General features: G+C 47.4%; 1 protein-coding gene across 1 annotated transcript in view; it reads left to right on the top strand.

Annotated features, from left to right (window-relative positions):
* Positions 1-19,055, top strand: part of COG5 (component of oligomeric golgi complex 5) — a 283,477-nt gene extending 264,422 nt beyond the window's left edge. Inside the window, exons 19-22 of the mRNA XM_060108035.1 lie at positions 102-178; positions 9,927-10,053; positions 10,731-10,810; positions 18,271-19,055. Of these exons, the coding sequence (XP_059964018.1) occupies positions 102-178; positions 9,927-10,053; positions 10,731-10,810; positions 18,271-18,385 (399 nt within the window). The 3' untranslated portion in view covers positions 18,386-19,055. The remainder of the gene's footprint in view (positions 1-101; positions 179-9,926; positions 10,054-10,730; positions 10,811-18,270) is intronic.
* The last annotated feature ends 157 nt before the right edge of the window (positions 19,056-19,212 follow it).

Raw genomic sequence — 19,212 nt, 5'->3', positions numbered from 1 at the left:
TTAAGTTAACTGCAAGCTACAACCTTCTGTGATCCAAGTGTGTCCCCAGTTCACTTCAAGATTCTTATGTAAAAAGCTGGGGATATCTTTTAATATTTCAGATGGAGTTGGCTGTGGGTCCGTTCTGCAGAAGAGTATCTGATTTAGGAAAGTCCTATCGAATGCTGAGGTCATTCAGGTGAGACATAATTCTATTATCGCTGTTAATATAGCCATATCCTGTTAGCAGATAAATCCTCCCCTGTTCATGTCCGTCTGTATGAAATTGCCATTATTCAACCATTTTGTGATGTACAACAGTGGCATTTGAAAGTTATTCTTCAAACCAGAAATTTATATAATGTTATATGCGATGACTAGTGTATGTATGTATGTCTGTGTATGTGTTAGTTCTGAGTTGCAGTTAGTAAGATTGAGCTGGTAAATTTTTTATTATGCTCTTTCTAGGGGGATTTATTTTTTTTATTCTCCATTCTTACAGAAATATATTGAGTAGTAATACTAGGCAGTTCATAATTTATAGATGTCTTTTTCTGAAAGTATTACTGGTTCATTTATCATTTCCAATTCAGTTTACTTCTAAAAAGGTCATAAGTTGCATTCCCTAACAAAACTATTAGAATGAATATTAGAACTGAGTTTAGTGGTGAAATGCAGGGAATGACGGTAAATGTAGTAGATAATTCAGGCTAAAGATGGCTAATGCAATTGAGCACAAAATTTGGGATTGAGCTTACTTGAAACCAGTTCAAAAAGAAAAACAATGAGTTAATTCAAACTCATGATCTAAGAATATACCAATTTAACAAGAAAATCGTTTTCAGTGCTGAATGCTTAGATAGACCTTTTACCAACTCACATTTTAAAGACTTGAATAGCTTAATGACTAGGTCTTAAGTATCAGATTTTAGAAGATAAAAAGATGTTGTTCATACGGCTGTTTATTAAGTAAGCCAAACTTTTTCACATCATGGCACACATAGAAAATATATACATATAAAACGATGACCAACCCTGAGGGCCAAGGGGATCAACCTAATACTTATAACCATTTTCTGACCACAGCATACCAGATGGGAAACCTTGATATCAGCTCTCCATAATATCCAAAAGCATAATGGTTTTTGAATGTTTCTTTATAAAGATAGGTAAGAGAGTCCAGGCATGTGGCTTTCTATAAACTGACTCAGTACTAGAAACTAGAGTAATCAGTAAGCAGTATGTTCTTTAAAAGATTGCTTCACTCTCTGATGTCATCCAAGCTTTTGGTAGAAAATTCAAGTGTAATGAACCCAAGGTTGTTGATTGAAAGGGAAGGCTTATCCTTTACTTTGCCTGTGAGTAATTGGCAGTGATTTTTTTTAATGCCAGCACAAGAGCCTGAAATATTTTTCTCAGATGCCCATCTGAGTTGGATTTCAAAAAAACTTAAAAGTGGGATCACAAGTGTTTTCAGATACCTTCTTTTGATGAGCTCACACCTTTTATAAAGTATTTAAATATTTTGGAAGCCTTAGGGTTTGGCACTACCAAATATGGACAAGTCGAAAGATTAAGAGGTACTGAGTACCCGATCCACCGGTCTTCTGTGTGTACCATCAAAATAACCTTAACAAAACTCCTGTAAAGTCACTTACTTTGAGTATGATGGTAACATGGCAATCCCGGTTGGATGATCAAATGCTGCCCTGAGTAACAGAATCTTAGCATGTTGAGGGATATCAACCAACTAGGTATTTAAAAAGGCATGGGAAAAGCTGTGATTAGGGATTTGCTCTGTTAAGATTCGACTATTATTGTTGATAGGGCTGGCTCCCATGTTTAGTTGTTTATTCCACATGTATGTATTAAAATAGTGCTTATCTTATTTGCTGAGGCAAGACGGCCTTTATCCAAGTGCTTTTAAAGTTGTGTCACAGTATGGAGATACACGTTCTAAGGTTTCACATAAGAACAGTTCTATAGTAATTCATTTAAGATTTTCTGTCAGCCCTCCCAGTTTTCACATGAAAGAAGGACTCTTTAAAGGAGCGTTTAAAGTTTGAATAGTGACACCTTCTGGTATCTATTTATGGAATAAAAAATTAATGATTGGTTAGTGTATAATTTTCTAAAATCCTATGTTTTTTTATAGCTAGCTTCTCTCATGGGACAATGGTCAATCTAGATGTGTTTCCAAAGTTTGACCCTGACTCACATTAAGAGAGATTTTATGTTACCATCTGGCATATACTTGCATGCAGGTACACTCAAACCCAGGCACACACACACGCACACACCCATGTGCCATGAAACAGTAGTTACTCTCACTTCATGTGATATTCTCTGACATTTCTTTTTCACTTCGTTGGTTATTTTAACCCATTTAATTGGTTTCATGGCCCACTAATGTTTTGCAGCCCATGGTTTCTCACCTTTTTCACAGGGCCCTCTATTGTTAAATTTCAGCTGCTCTAGTGATAGGGGCTGAGTTTTGTCCCTCTCTCCATCTATAAAGATATATGCCCTTTTCTCCTGGGATTCTGGTAACCCTGAGCTTTCTCCAGCACACCGCTCAGCTCCTAAGGCCTTGGCACATACGTAATAAGAGTAATTGTACTTTGCCTATGAAGACTTCTCCATATCTTGAATTCAGTGAAAAATTGTAACAGAGATTTATATCTATCAGTATATTCCTAAAGATATATTGAATGTACAGAAATCTCCCGGATTGATCCTAGAGCTTTCTCAGTTGTTTGAGAGGTCTTGGACACCATATGATAAAGATTTTAAGATTAAGTGGATCAGGAAATAAAACGAAAGTGTAGTATATTCTGTGGTTCAAATCTAGCCCTAGTCTGAAAAGAAGGTTTCAGGTCCCATCTTTGGAGAAAAGGGATGTCAGTGCCCCTGCCTCTGCCTGTATACATGGCTGGAAAAGGCCCCAGCTCCGCCAGCTTCTCTGCAGTTGTCGTGATTGACTTAGGACAGCTTCCCCATGTGGAGGTCCTGCAGAGTCCCTTCCTAGAGAGGAGTGAGTCAATACAGAGTCGTCTTTATTCTAGTAACCCAGTTCTAGGCACTTGATTTGCTACCTGCAAAAACTTGTTAAGACGTCTGTCTCTTCTCTAAAATTAGTCCTGAGCAGTTGCAGTGGCAGGGCCCATTCTTGTGAACCCTGCTGTCTGTGCTGTGTGCTGTGACAAGGAAAAGGTGCCGTCCAGTGGTCGTGTACGTAATTGACCTGGGCTCTTGTTCATTGGTCTCCTCCCTAAAGGTTCCGAGTCGCATCAGCACCGGCCCAGTGGCAGTCAGTAGGAGATTGGCTAAATAAAATATGCCACATTCATAGGATCAAGCATATGCAGCCGTTAACAAGTTAATGTTGTTAGTTAATATCTAAGAATATGAAAAATACTTCCTAATGCATCACGAGATGAAAAAGGCTACTAAACAGTATGTATGGTATGGATCCCTACTATTTTTAAAATAATAGCATGTGTGTTTGGAGAGGAAAAATCAAGGCTAAACATCAAAATGTTACCTTGGGAGAGTAGCATTGTTACTAGTGATTTTTCCTTTAGAGGTTTCCTATATTTTTCACATTTTTTGCTTTGGTTGTTTTATATTTGTAGTCAGAAAAGTCAACAGATATATTTAACAATCCCTCTTGCAGTGTTTCATCCATTTAAAAATAACAAGGGAGCCTAAAAATAATATAAAATATACTAAAACGTTATACAGTAAGGGTCGGGGGGCGAGAAAAACAGGCAGCCCAACAACCAAAGGCCCGGCAGGTTTAGAGGCAGGGGCTGCAGGAGAGGGCATCAGGCCCAGTGCAAGGGAGGGTGACGGTGCCCGGCAGGGCGTCTCCAGCCCAGACCCCCGGGGCAGCCTCCCCTCCCCCTCCCCAGACACCCCGGCCTTGGCAGGCGCTCCCTCCCCTCATCAGGCAGCCGTCTGCCACAGGGCACTTGTCTTGGACGTAATGTCAGTGGACTCTTTAATTAGGCTGGCAGGCCTCTTGCAGGCATTTACCTTTTACTGTCTACATGAGTTTCCCAGGCAGCGGGAATCTTTTACCCTGGAGACAATGCCGCCTCAGAAAGCTGCTGACATGAGGGACTTGCCCCTGGGTGGTTTGTGTTTGTACACGAGACACACGAGGCCCTGGCCCTGTCCACCCCTCCGCAGCATGACGGTGTCCCCCCAAGAGGTGTCCGTGAGGGAGGTTACCTTCGCTCCACCTGGCCAGGGGCCTGTCAGTGCAGATCGTTGTGAGACAAAGGACAGAAAGAGCCACAGGCCTCTCACCGCCCGGGACACAGACCCTGCCTTCAGGCAGGCCTGCTCCCAGGGAACAGCCTGGTCCCTGAATTATATCCACAGCCTGCTCTGCTGGAAGCTTCCTCGGGTTTAGTGGAAGAACGCTGAGAGCTGTCAGGAGATAGGGGCTGTTCTGGTGGATCTGTTAGCATGAGGGGCCCGGAGAAGGAAGACCATTAGTAACTCTAGAGTGTAGTGTCCACGTCAGCAGTTTTCAGTTGGAGGAGGGGTCAGGGTTCCCGTGTCTGCAGTCACCTCCGTGATCATCTGCCACGTGAGGTTCCGCGCCGGTCCCTGCCTGCGGGTCTGCAGACCTGACGGCGGCCATCTCTGCAGCCTCCGTGACGAGCACCTCCAGCCCCAGATGTGTTCTGTTCCGTCTTTGCGCTCAGTCCATCCTCGGCAATCACGATTTCCCCAAGGCCTCTGGATTCTGAATTCCAAGTTTCTGACGTCAGTATTGAAGACAGAAGGCAGCCACATCTGGGGCTTGGTTCGCTTTGCTGTCTGCCAATACTTCGGCAGCGCTAGGAGCACCCGGGTAAATGTGGAGGACTGGGTAGTTCATTTATTGTCATTTTTATTCTAACAGTCATTATTTGATTATTATATGCTAAGCCTGTGCTGAGCGTTGTCCTGGTACTTTCTCCTTCCGCCCTCAGCACAACAGATGAGAGTCAGGGACAACCCCCAGGCAGCAGTCACGGCTGAGGGGTGTAAGCTTTCGGGCTGCACATGTGAGAGCTGTGTGTGAGCTGCAGGGCTGCATTTCAGACCCAGGACTGCCTGTGCTCGCAACCACCGAGCCCCGCGCCTTATCCCAGAAGTCCGCGCTTGTTTGCACTCCAAAGGGTCCTAGAGCAATATGTGCACGCTTATATGATTCTTCCAGGAGAAGTCAGAGAGTGTTAAAGAGAATCTAAAGTCCCCACTTTGGCGGTGACCTCCTGCTTCTGAAATGCCGCATCTCCCATCTTCCACTGCAGACAGCCTTCCAGGAGATGCTGCAGGAACCTTGAACCAAATGTGGGCTTTCATTCTCAGAGAACGCCTGCCTGAAACCCCTGCCTCCTTCCTGTCCTGGTCCCCTGGGACGGACAGCCTTAGACTCCAAGACAGGAACCTGGGGGCCTCTCACCTCTCTGCTCTGAGCCCTGACTCACCCCCCAGTCATCAGCCTCCTGCTCCGCTCTCTCCTGGGACACACACAGTCCCTCCTGCCACCGTATCTGGGCCTCTTCCATCCCTCCGAAGCCCTCACTATGTCCAGTGCAGGGAGGAGTCCCGTGTCCTCCCCTCCTGCCCCGCTCATTTCTCTGCTGATTCCGCGTCTCAGTGCACATTCTCAGTGGTCTGGGCTGCCCTCACCAAAAGGGGCTTTGCGGCGCGGGTGGCGGCAGACAGCCCAGGAACCCCGGATGCTGGCTGTGGACGCGGGACAGCAGGACTCGAGTCTTGTTCCGCTCCGTAATTGGCCTTAACAGAAGACTGACAGCTACACAGCTCTGGATCACTTAAATGTGGAGATCTTCTACTAGAAGTACAATTTTTTTCTAATGGGACCTAATACTTGGTTAATTAAGACTACCAACTGGGGACTTCCCTGGTGGTGCAGTGGTTAAGAATCCACCGGCTAATGCAGGGGACACAGGTTTGAGCCCTGGTCCGGGAAGATCACACATGCTGCGGAGCATCTGAGCCCGTGTGCCACAACTACTGAGCCTGCGCTTAGAGCCCACGAGTCACAGCTACTGAAGCCTGCACGCCTAGAGCCCGTGCTCCACAACAAGAGAAGCCACTGCAATGAGAAGCCCGCAAGCTGCAACGAAGAGTAGCCCCTGCTCGCCGCAACTAGAGAAAGCCCAGGCATAGCAACAAAGACCCATCACAGCCAAAAGTAAATAAATTAATTAAACAAAAAAAAAAATACCAGCTGCCTGTAAAGTTTAACCTTGAAAACACTGCTACTTAGAGTAATATTCTCTAAGGGTGATTTTGTGGCATTTGGGGTATCTGCGTTTTATAACACCTTAATTAATTTCCTTTTGTTCCTTTTATCACCTCAGATGGTGATGTATTTTTTGAACTTGCCGGTATTTCAGATTCCACCTGGAATCAGGGAGAAGGGAGGTTCTCATTCTGTGTTCTTTCAGCTTCTTAAAACAAGCACCAGAAATAAAATGTCTCATTCAGTGCTTACAGGTAATTATGTCAGTGATGCGTAATACGGAATCAAGTCCACTTGTGCTTTGTGTGGCTTTTTTTGGCTGTCCTGTTAGTGGCCAGAGTGGAAGATTTGGTCCTGGCAGAAAAATAACAGCTGTGACTCAGAGCTCCAAAGGGACAAGTGATGGACCAGAAGATGCTGTTTCAAAGTGAGCTGGTTTCTGTCAGGCCTGCCCTGTGCAGGTGTTGCAGCCAGCAGCCTCGTGTGTGGCTCGGCTGGGCTGCGGCCGTGGCACGTTACCGATCCTTCCTCCCTCTCCATCTCCCTCCCTCTCCCCTTCCCATCCTTCTTCGCTTCCTGTCCTTGGATTGTTTGCAGTTTGCATCAAGAATATAGAAGGAAAACAAAGAAAAACACAACTATTCAAACCATAAAACTAATTTAATTGTGGTAGATAAGTTTCAAATTTGACTTTAAACTTCCTGAAGCCAAAGATAAAAGAGGAACAGAATCAGCTATGTAATTCTCACTTTCGGGAGGAAGGAAGTATATCAATTCTTAGGAAAAAGTTCAGTGTTTCTTAGTACTTAATTCTAAAGCCTTTGTACGTGGGACTTCATATAGGGAGCACCGAGAGAGAGTGGGGACCAAAATTCTTGGTCATCTTTTTGTCACAGAGGCAGAAAGGATTCCATGTGGCTGCCCTTTAGTAAGTGGACGACTGTCATACAGGACTGGCCTCTCCCCCCTGGGTCTCCTCATGTCATGAGCTAGAGTTCAGGATGAATCCTACCATGTCACACGCTGTAGGCAAAGATTGGGCTTTACTGGGGCAGGGCAGGACTCTCACCAGACCAGGGGCAGCCGGGAGAGAAGTGAAGGCACAAGCTCCCCCGTCTGCCCACATCCTCAGGGTGGCCTCTCAGGAGCGCCAGCAGGATGAGTCCGTGACTCAGTGGAGGAGCCGCCTCCCCACTGGCTCTTTGCCCTGTTACAGCTCAAACACGCGCTTGGCCCCAGGCTGGCTTTGAGTCTGGGAATGTCAGCTGCTCAGCACCCGGTGACCTTGGGCTGTGAGATGTTTCAGCTTCCCCTGCCGGGACAAGGGTTCTCCAGGCTACGGGAAGTGGAGCTGGGGCACAGTTTCCTCCCCTCCCCGCCAGAGTCAGCTTCCAGAGGCCTCTGAGACCGTAGCACTCATCGCCGCCCCCCCCCCCCCAAGAACTTAAGGTCATGCCGGGTGAAAATAATTCCAAGAGAGACTGTGATGATATGGTTCAATTATGTGGGTGACTGGAGGTCCTTGACCCATGGAGAGAATTTGGGGATACCTAAAGATATAATAACTGCATGGCCTTCAAACGGTGTCCTGGAAACATTACTTTGCTCAGGTTACCATATAGGAGTTGTTAACAGTTTGAAGTTGTACTTTCTCCAGGGGTCTTTGTTTCTGTCTGAGAATAAGTCTGTCTGTTCTAAAAACATGATGAGTAGTTGTTACAGTTGATATCCTAAAAGAGGCTGCCTGGCAAAATGAAAAGCCAGGCTGCACAGGTTTGAGTCTGTGTTCTGCCCTTTCCTAGCTTTTACTTGATTTCTCTTCCTCTCAGTTTACCTATCTGTAAAATGGGATGTAACAGTGCTTACCTCATAGGGTTGTTTGGAGGAATAAATGAGTTCACGTTTCTAAAGCTTTAAGTAAGTGTTCTGTGTGGTAGCCATTGCTGCTGCTGTTAAAACTAGGAGCTTCGCCTAGATGGAGACAAGGTCTTCGACACACAGAGAAGGACTTAAACAGGAATGCCTCCAGGAAAACCAGAATTCCCTCAGCAACGTTTTCATACCCGAGTAGGTGCTGGACTCATTGCCTAAGGCTCTGCAGCGTGGAGCTCTGTGAGATGGCTGCCCTTGGAAGTGTTCAAGGCAAGTGTACGGCCCACAGCTGTGGAAAGACCCTAGTCCTGCTCCCACAGAGGACCTGGTTCAGAGCTTTGTGGAGGTCTGGTGACGGGCAACACGGATGAACTAAAAAGTTTCCACAGTAGTTAAAGACACTAAATTATAGAATAATGTTGTTTTACAAAACAGTTGAAATTAGAAAAATCCCTACCAGGGATAAATTTTATAGAATAGTTAACATAAAGACATTTTTTCCAATATATTCTGGATCCAACCAGAACCAACTATCTTTTGAGAGCACTGCTGACTCTTGAGTGTATCATCAGTGTGGTGAAGAAGCTCGTGTCTCTGGTTCATCCATGCCTTCAGCTGTAGATTGGAGTAAATTACGTGGGGTGAAGAAAGAGCCCAGGTACAGAGCTATTTTACAGACTTCAGAATCACTGCTCAGTCAGGAGATGTTGCTGCCATTTTTCCTCTTGAGAGTCAGCCCCTACAGCTTGGCCTTTAATTAACTCTTATCCATCAGAGCCCAAAGCCAAGGAAGAGTCAGTAAAAGTTTCAAATTATTTTTGCCAGCCTTTGACAAGGAGGTAGGTGGTTGGGTAACGGGATAGATTTTCCTGCAGGCTCCTGTAAAATGCGGGTGTACCTGGGACATATTACGGGTTCGGTTCCAGACCACTTCCATAAAGCAACTATCACAGTAAAGCCAGTCACACAAATTGTTTGGTTTCCCAGTGCATATAAAAGTTATGTTTATACTATAGTTTATTAAGTGTGTAGTAGCATTATGCCTAAAAAATGGTACATATCTTAACTAAAAATACTTTATTGCTAAAAAATGCTAACCATCATCTAACAACACAGGGTTGCCACAAACCTTCAGTTTGGTAAAAAACACCAAATCTGTGAAGCACAATAAAATGAGGGCGGCCCTTTGTGGATGGTGACGCCCAGACACACAGTGTGTCAGAAGGGAGGGAGGTCAGTGAGAGAATAATGTCGTATACACAAGGACGTAATTGCCCTTTGAAAAGTTGTATAGAAAACTGAATTTTGAATGTATTGAAATTTTGAATTTGCCCACATTAGATTATAGCCCAAGGAAGGATTTTATATAAAATAAAAACTGAACATTTGGACCAAACCTATTAGTTATAACTACTTGACAGCTTCAGCTAAGTGCTTTGATTTTAGCCTATTAATCAGATGAGCTCTAAGAGGGGATTTTGCTGAGTCACCTTGAAGTAAAGTCAGACCCAGAGGCAGTGAGCTGGGGGTTGAGGAAGGAGCTGCAGGGCAGGTCCTCCTGCCAGAGTGTGTGGGGTGTGTGTGTGTGTGTGTGTGTGTCTCCGGGCTAAACAGGGGGTTAAGAAATGGTTTGGGATTAGCCAGTGCAGGAAGACTGCTGTTATTCATTCTTCTACTGCGTATTGTGCTATTACGCTACTGTGCCGTTATATTCTACTAGTATGCTATTACGATTCTTCTACCAAGTCACCTCTTTCGGTATCCAATAGCATTAAATAACTTCTGCGTTTCCCTCCTTTAGACCGCTGCTCTTCCAGACAAGTGAACACGTGGCCAGTAGCCCTGCACTGGGGGACATTATTCCATTCAGCATCATTATTCAGTTTTTGTTCACAAGAGCACCCCCTGAGCTGAGATCCCCCTTCCAGGTAAGGAAGTGAAGAATGTACCGCTGCCGCCCCCCTCCCCGCCCCAACTGAAGGTGCCCGGCCTTCTCCTGCCTTACGTAATCTCGGATTCCTGTCTCGGCAGCAAATGCCTAAGGAAGGAAGAAAGATTCCCACTGCCCAGCCCCTACTTTCTCAGCAGTGTAAAAATTGCCTGCTGCATCTAGAATTAGCCCTTTAAATAATAGTGACACAAGTAATTTAGGTTCATAAAACTTTTTTTTTTTTTTTTTTGCGGTACGCGGGCCTCTCACCGTTGTGGCCTCTCCCGTTGCGGAGCACAGGCTCCGGACGTGCAGGCTCAGCGGCCATGGCTCACGGGCCCAGCCGCTCCGTGGCATGTGGGATCCTCCCGGACCGGGGCACGAACCCACGTCCCCTGCATCGGCAGGCGGACTCCCAACCACTGCGCCACCAGGGAAGCCCCATAAAGCTTTTTTGACGGAGGCTCCGTTTACTTTTCTGACCCACCTTCAATTGGCAAACCCAAAAGGCTCTTTGGGAGTCAGGAAGGTGCCCCGAGGGCCATGCCGCCCGCCTGTGGGCAGGTGTCTGGCGTCATTTGACCCCGGGAATCCCTGCGAGCCTCTCTGAACCCGTGCGTGCTGTCACAGGATGGGATTCACCCCCTCTCCTCTGACTGTGTTTCCACCCTGCAGAGGGCCGAGTGGTCCCACGCACGCTTCTCCCAGTGGCTGGATGACCATCCCTCTGAAAAGGACAGGCTCCTCCTCATCAGGTAGAGCCGTGCGCTGCAGGGGCACCTGCCCAGGGCGTGGGGGATGCAGGGGAGGAGGAAGGAGAGGGCCCGGGTGGGCGTGTCCACGTTGTGCTCCCCCGGGGCAGGCGCCTCACCTGCTGGAGTGCCGCCGGGGCGCGTGGCTGGGGGCCACGTCAGGTTTTGCTTTCTGTGTCCTTCACATCCCCTCTTGTGCTGTCCCGTGCCTGATGCACCCCTAAGAACCATGCACTTCTGTTTTGAAAACCAACCTCAACTATGAAGCGACTCCTTGTCACTTCTGTCACGTGGGGCAGTTACTGAAGTCGTGGAACGCACATGGGAGTAAACGTGATACTGTTATTAGTAGAAAACAAGGACACCCAGCAGCCTAGTGCCTCTCAGGTGTATTTATGCACGTGTGCGCACACGTGCAGACACACCCACCATCCCCCGTACACCCCCGCCATGCCCAGGGTGGGATGCTTGCACTGTCACATACGACTTACTAAGCATCTCTCTTCCATCAGCACTCTCCTTTGAAATTTCCCTCACCAAAATCTCCAGAGACCTCTTAGCCACCAAATGCAGATGTTTCTGTTCTCATTTTCACTCTGCAACTTTAGCTAGAAGTGACCACCACTTCCTTCTTGAAACTGCTCATCAACTGACCGCTTCCACTTATTTTTATTGATACTCACCATGTGCCAGGCCCTGAGGACACAAGGCAAACCAAGACAGGCCCTGCCTTCTTGGATCTTCCGTGGCACCTCAGTCATCTGTTTCTGTTCTCATCTCTGTGGCCATATTTTCCCTCAGTCTCGTTTGCTGAACTGTCTTCTTTTGTCCACTCCTTAAAGGCCATCATTTCCCACAGTGTGTTCCTGGCTCTTTTCCCTTCACGTTCGATCTGTACTTTGGTTCCCAGGTGAGCTCACCCAGACGTATGACTCTAGTGACCTCTTCTGTCCTGTGGCTCCAGGTCTGTGGTTCATCTTGGTTGCCCAGGGCCTCAGGCCAGCAAACTTGCTGTCACATGTCATCACTCAAAGCCCCACAGAAATCTCAACCCCAAAATGCTGAAAGTAAATCATCTTTCCTTTCAAACGTGCTCATTCTCTTAGACTCACTGTCTTTTTTTTTTGTAAACTTTTTATTTTATATTGGAGTATAGCCAATTAACAATGTTGTGATAGTTTCAGGTGCACAGTAAAGGGACTCAGCCATACGTATACATGTATCCATTCTCCCCCAAACTCCCCTCCCATCCAGGCTGCCACATAACACTGAGCAGAGTTCCCTGTGCTGTGCAGTAGGTCCTTGTTGGTTATCCGTTTTGAATACAGCAGTGTGTACATGTCGATCCCAAACTCCCTAACTATCCCTTCCCCCCACCCTTCCCCTGCCAGCCCCGTAACTGTAAGTTCATTCTCTCAGTCTGTGAGTCTGCTTCTGTTTTGTAAATAAGTTCATTTGTATAATTTGTTTTTAGATTCCTTATATAAGGGATGTCATAAGCTATTTCTCTTTCTCTGTCTGATTTTCTTCACTCAGTATGACCATCTCTGGGTCCATCCATGTTGCTGTAAATTGCATTATTTCATTCTTTTTTATGGCTGAGTGATATTCCATTGTATATATGTACCACATCTTCTTTATCCATTCCTCTGTCGATGTAGACTCCCTGTCTTGGTTGGGGTGTCACTGTCACCTATATCCAGCCAAGCTAGAAAACCTTTAAGCCATCATTCAACGCCTCTGTCACCCTCATTTTCCAAAGCCAGGCAGTTGTACCTCTTAAATCACTGTGGAAGCCATTCTCAGCTCTTCCAGGGGACCCTAATGCTCTTAGCCTGGGGACCAGGGCACCAAACCAGCCTTCGCTTGAGCCTAAGAGCAGGGGATGAGTTGGGTTCTCCAGAGCCAGCCTGGGGCTCGTGTGCTGAAGTGGTTCTCGGCTGTGTTTGCACCCAAGAGTCATTACGGAGCTTTGAAAAATCCAGGTGTCAAGGCCACACCCTGACTGCCTCGGAATTTCCGGGGCTGGGAGCCAGCATTGGGATTTCTTAAAGCGGCCCGCGGCTCCGCAGCACAGCCGGGGCTTCACAGCACAGTCACCAAGTGCGAGCCCACCCGCCTCCACTCCCCCTGCGGCCGAGGAAGGAAGCCGTGGGGGTCGTGGAGGAAGCCTCAGCCAGCCAGATCCGGGAGTGGCGCCGGGTCCTCAAGTGTGGCGACCGGCGCCCAGGGGAGCGCCCGTCCCTGCCAGTGGATAAAGAGGAGGGTGGCCCGCGCCCCTGCTCTTCTTCCGTGCTGGCCGCCTGTCCTCTCAGCTCTGAGTATCTGAGCGAGGCGCGGGGCGGTACGCGCGGGGAAGCTGTCACCGTCAGTGCAGCGTCTGGTTAAACTGCCCTCAGAAGAGGCCCCAGGTGTGGACGGGGGACTCCGCCGGGGCTGGTGTGGGGCTTTGCGGTGCCCTCCCCGAGTCCCGTCGACTCGCTCAGCTGCAGCCCACTGGCTAGTACAGGAGCGCGCAGGGCTCAGTTGATGGAACAGGGCGCAACTTTGTCCTCTGACGAGTGGGACTGAGCTCACCTACAACAGTTGTCCTGCTGTGGGCACATCACAAATCTGCTTCCTTTTGCTTCTTTTTAAAAATGTCTCCCGAGTGATTTCATCGGCAGTGCTGTTGCTGAGCCTATATTTAGCAACCGAAAACCATGCTCAGAAATGCTGTCAAGCTTTTGAATCAGGCCTGTGCATCATGCCACGCATGGCTGATACCAGAGCCTTCGGTCCTGAGCAGGGAATGAAGCCCTCCTCGGGGGCTCCAAACCCTGCGCTCCTGCTCCGGCCCAGGCTGCTGGCAAAGCAGGAAGCTCTGTCCTAGAGAACGTTCTTTCTTACCTGTTATTGCAAAACTGATTTTATCCCTGCATACTGAAGCACCACTGGATGAATTTCTCGCCCCTGTAGATAAACCCAGGGTGAGTAATGCCCTTTAAATGTCAGTAAATTTGTTTTAGCTTTGGGGGCAAACCTTGTAGACTCACCTCCTCCCGGCGCAGTGTGTTAAGTCGTCAGAAGCAGGGCACATCGCGAGGGTATAGCAGCTGCCGCTGTGGAACAAACAGCAGGTAATGACCTCTCTTCTGCCTTCCTTGCTGCTTCCTTTTGACACCAGACAGTTCTCTAGAGCTTGAATGGATCCTAGTCAAGTTAATTTTAAAAGTGGAGTGATCAGTGACTCCTGGGGCCGAGTGGGGTAAGTGGGGAACACGGTACCTCCCGGCCCCTGCCAGGCAGGCATGTGCGCCCTCGGGGGCGGGGCGGCAGCCTGGGGAGCTCCTGGGGGTCTGCAGGTATTGAATACGTTCTCGGCAAAGATGAAGACTGAGGTTGTGATGGGAAGGTTCCTCAAGTTCCGCACAAGAGGTAGGACTGGCAGCATACGCACCGACTCTTGACATTGGCAGTGGGACGGCAACTCTTCTGACGGTGGCCTCTTCTTTGTTTTTCCTGAGTCTCAGTAGGGGAACACCTTTATGGTGTCAAAACTGTTTACAGACTTTATTTGCTTATTGGTACTTTTCACCTGTACAACCGTCAGACAGTTCTCAGTGCCCCGTGCATCCTTGGACCCCTTGCCCTCCTCTGGGCGTCCAGGGCCCACAGGCTGGGAGCCATTCCCTCAGCTCCTCCACTTCTGAAGAACCACGGGATCCCTGTTGTTGGAGGGGGAAGTTTGGTCTCACAGGAGCTGGTGTTCCTATGGCGCGAGATGCCTTCCAGTTTTGGGAACTGGGTGCCTGAGGTGAGACCCAGGGGAGGATGGAGTCAGGGGAAGGCCTGCGAAGGCACATGGTAGTCTTTTAAGTCGTCTAGGTATCTCTGTACTAAGCACACTGATAGGTCCTGCCTGACAAAAATCAATTTTGTGTGTTCCGTAAAATCCTCCACTTGGTTAGTTTATATCACATTGGGCAGCGTTGCCGTGTTACCACAAACCCTCCCTCTACTAATTGTTTGCACAATTCCTATACTAATTTCTTTTTTCAATAAGGGTGACTTTAATAATCTTCCTATTTTGGATACAAACCAGAGTTGAGACTCTTACATAATGCTTGGCCCAACTTCCAAGAAAGCTGATGTTTTGCTCAAGCAAATGAAGTAATGTAATAATTGCTTGAAAATCTTGCTCTGATTTTACGTGGGAGGGCAGCTTTAATCTTTTTTCTCTCCGTAGTTCTGATGGTGTTTTTGAGGAAAACCAAAAACACAAACCAAACTCATTTCTGAACTTTCTTCCACATATTGTCTAGTTTTATGTAATATCTTATCCTTTTGAAAGCAGATGAAACTGCTAAGTGGATTTTTGTCCACTGATTAGATAAAAATGACTCTGACCCATTCATTGCAGAACAATTACAGTTTCTGTGAATTTCAGTGCATTAATTTCTTAGAATGATACATTTACACCATTGTCTCAAAGACAGTTGGAGCCCTTGGGGGTTTCTCTACCTTGTGTGAATCTGGAGTGACTCCATGTTGAGAGTGGGGCGTTTGCCCAGGATGCCATAGCGACTTAAATAGCATTACTAAAAGAAACAAGTTTTTTCACAGAGAAACGGCTTCATCTAAGGCTCAGCCCTGACACGAATAAGGCATCTCACAGGACATTGTTCTTTAAGGGCATTAAATTCCATTTTGCTTGCCTGTACTTTTGAGGATCCCTGCACTCATGCTTCTTTTATTTACTTTCTTCATTGCTTTTGTCTTTTTCATTACAGTTCTGTCTTCCTGTATCTAATTCACTTTTTTAATTCATTCACCCTGCATTTGGCAAGCACTTAGGTCCTGGGGCTACACAAATGCAGAAAACAGCCCCAAGCCTCAGAGTTGGTACATATTAAGAGGGAAACTAACCCACACACAGATCCTTACACGGCAATGTGGTCATGCACGGTAGAAGCGTACACAACTTGCTCCGAGGACATGGAGGACCTGAGGCCATCAGAAGCGCGGTGGAGAAAACCGTATTTGAGTGCTTCCTAGGTTCATAGATGTACTTTGAAGAGAGCCAGGTTCTTCACAGTACGATCCTTTAACTCTCATAACTAAATCATGTCGGTATTCTTCCCACTTTGCAGATGAGCAAATAGGCTCAAGATATAGCCCAGATCACAGAGCTAGGTCGGGGGGCGGGGGAGGCAGAACCTGAGGTACCAGCAGTGCTTCTTAACTAAGAGCCTGCCAGGCCCCCCAGAGCTGGTTTCTGGTTTGATTACTTTAGCGTGAGTAGTAAAGTATTAACTTCACTTGAAGCCAGCCTTCAGGGATCCGTCCCTAAATGCTGGGGTCTGGCTAAGCCACGCTATTGGTGCAGAAGTCCCAGACCTTTCCACTTTATGTGACTGCACGGTGGCTTCAGCTTTGTGCTGCTGAGTTAGGAAAGGCTTTATCAAAAACAAGGCATTTGGGCTGGTCCTCTGTAAGAGCTCTACAAGGAAGAAAGCGGGGAGGGGCGTTCCAAAGATGAGGACCCTTAAGGAGGAAGCTATGTCTTGCTAACAATGAGACATGCCAGTGTGGTCGAAGGGAAACAGGCCCTATTTGGAGCCCAGCCTTGTTAGGCAGAGACGTCTTTCTTTCAGAGTGGTATTTGCACAAGCACCCAGGTCTCTCAGGGTTGGGCTGAGAGTCACCAGTGAGCTGGATGGAGCTGCTCTGTGTCGGTAACACGAACAACGGAAACTAATGATTTGAGGGTCTTCTTAGGGCACAGCAAACGGTCTGGAACCCAGCAGTTGCACAGCGTCGGGGGAGGTTGTTGATGAAGCTGGTGTTCGGTGGGGTCGTGAGTGGAGACACTGCCCCGACGGCGAGAGGGCACGGCAGGTCACGGACCTCAGGCGGCCGTCTCTGGCTGTAGTGTGGCAGGTCCTCTAGTGCAGGGCTGATGGCACCAGGGTGACCGCCACCTACGAGGCTACAGCAGCAATTAGGGCACGAGACGGCAGGGTTCAGACTGAAGCTAAGGGGAGAGGAGGGACCGGATGTGGTAACGTGGGGTAAGTTAAAAGGACTTGAGAACTGGTAGGTGTAGGACTAAAAGGGAATTTTAGATACAGACCCTGGGGAGATGATCGTGTCCTTTGCTGAAATAGGGGAAAGGGCAGAATGCTACCCTTCACCTGGGTTTTTTTACCCTAGGTTTGTTTTTTCCTTTTTTTTGATATTTTTTAGACCAGGTTTAGGTTCACAGCAGATTTGAGAAGGCACAGATTTTTCCCTATGTCCCCTGCCCCCAATGCACAGCCGCCCCCATTATCAACACCCCCTCCTCCACAGTGGCCTATTTGTTACAGCTGGGGAACCCACACGGACATCACGGTCACCCAGCGTCCACAGCTTACACTGGGGCTCACTCTCGGTGTTGTACGTTCCATGGGTTCTGAGAGCCCTAGGTTTATGACAGGTGAGTCTGAGGGAGACCTGGAAGGATCAGATGAAGAGGTCCAGAACAGAGATCGGGAGGGAGGTCAGGGCTGGAAATAAGAGACTGGAGATGCAGTTGTGTATGAAACATGGCAGTGGCTAGCGGGGTTGCAAGGTGCTGTGGTGTGAGCAGAGCTTGACACGCACCCGGCAGGTATATCCCCTGCAGTGGAATGAAAATAACGGCCAAGCCTGACAGAGGATGCATATTTTCAGTGTTTGGGAGCAAATAAAAGTGAAGAATTAATTACATATTAGATGGGCCTTGAGACAGTATGTGAGCCGAGTTATGGTATTAACTGACATCTTTATGGAAATGCTCTAAAGAGTGTGGAAGTTCATGGCTATGACAAAAAATTGTTTTACTTGGAACTCAGATAGACCAATAATGAAAAGTATGCATAAACGAACAAGCACAGGGCTGGGCCTGACCTGTGGGCTGGTTTGCTGAGCCCCCGATCTAATTCATGAGAACATCATAATCATACCCTTGGCTAAATTCAGACTGCCTTCTCGTCGCCTAATAGGCCAACAGTTGGAGCCTAAGAACAATTTATCCTACTTGTGGTAACAGGAATACAAAGCCCTGCCAGTGTGTCAGTGTGTGCTGAGCGAGGGCCCCGCCTCCGGCAGTGCCATGCACGATGCACAGTGCAGGGCGCCCCCTTGTGAGCTCGGCGCGTCGACACAGGCCGCGCTTGGCTCCGCAGAAGTCTCTTCAGTAGGAAAGACCACGAAAGAGAAACTGGGAATCTCAGCCGCCAGAGAGCCTCCGACTGGGTGATGAGACCACTAAGTGCAACGCAGGCTGAAAACCGTGCACAGCCCTGCACCTTGACCACAGGAACGTGACCAACGAGTGTTTGAGGGCTGGTCGACTGGGCGAAGTAGTTCCAGAAATGGGCTTTCAGGTGTTGGCATCCTCCGAGCTCTTTTATTTCATTTGTATAATCTTCTGATCCTTGTTTTCTTTTGGTTTTCAGGGGTGCCCTGGAAGCTTATGTTCAATCAGTTAAAAGCAGAGAAGGCAAAGAATTTGCACCAGTTTATCCCATAATGGTTCAGCTGCTTCAGAAAGCTATGTCTGCTCTTCAGTAACCATGTGAAGTATTTCTTAATGTCCGTTTTGTGCCAACCCATCCAAGGCTGGCAGTTAAACTAACACATACTCTAAAGGACACCGACCATCTACTATTTTAAGAATGTAATTGAATTTTCTGTATTTCCTGTTGATCTTTCCTGTTTACCTCTGAAGCCCTTCTACCTTACGGAGCATAAAATGTCAAAGTGGATTCATCATCACCACCTTCCAACTCTGTGGACCTGATTTTTTCCAGAAAGATACCAAACTCTTGTCTCTCCTCTCAGGCTTTTCTGTGAGGCTATCTAAAACTTCTTTCCCATCACAGAGTCCCCGCTGCTTCTTAAGGGATTCGAACAACTTATAGTAAGTACACTGCTTCTCCCCAACTGGCATCCTTCCTCACTGGCTAAGTAGGTAGCCCAGTGGTTTCCATATTTGGTTGCGTATCAGACTCACTGGTAGAAGCTTTAAAAAAACCCTGATGCCCAATTTGTACCCCCTATTAACACATATGGGGGTAGGAGCCAAGCATTAGAATTTAAAAATATATATATCCTGAAGTGTTTCCAACGTGCAACAAAGTTTGGGAACCACTGGCATATCCCAAAGCTAAGATGTAGGGCTAACTGTTGTTTAACTGTGTCTTACTGTATCTTTAATAAAGATAGAGCAAGGCTGTCTTTACACTCTTGTGTGTCATTTTATTAAAAACAGACTTTCGAGGCTGTTCAACTTTCTAACAGAAATGCCGAGTTAAAAATAACTTTTACTCTACAAGGTTTCTTATAAATAGTAGGTAGTCTAGGTCCTTAGTTTTCTATTGCCCTTGCCCTGTCATTAA

This window comes from Mesoplodon densirostris, chromosome 9 (genome assembly GCF_025265405.1).
Source record: "Mesoplodon densirostris isolate mMesDen1 chromosome 9, mMesDen1 primary haplotype, whole genome shotgun sequence".
Classification (NCBI taxonomy): Eukaryota; Metazoa; Chordata; class Mammalia; order Artiodactyla; family Ziphiidae; genus Mesoplodon; species Mesoplodon densirostris.
The sequence above is the reverse complement of the archived record's forward strand: the minus strand, read 5'-3'. Positions and strand labels throughout refer to the sequence as shown.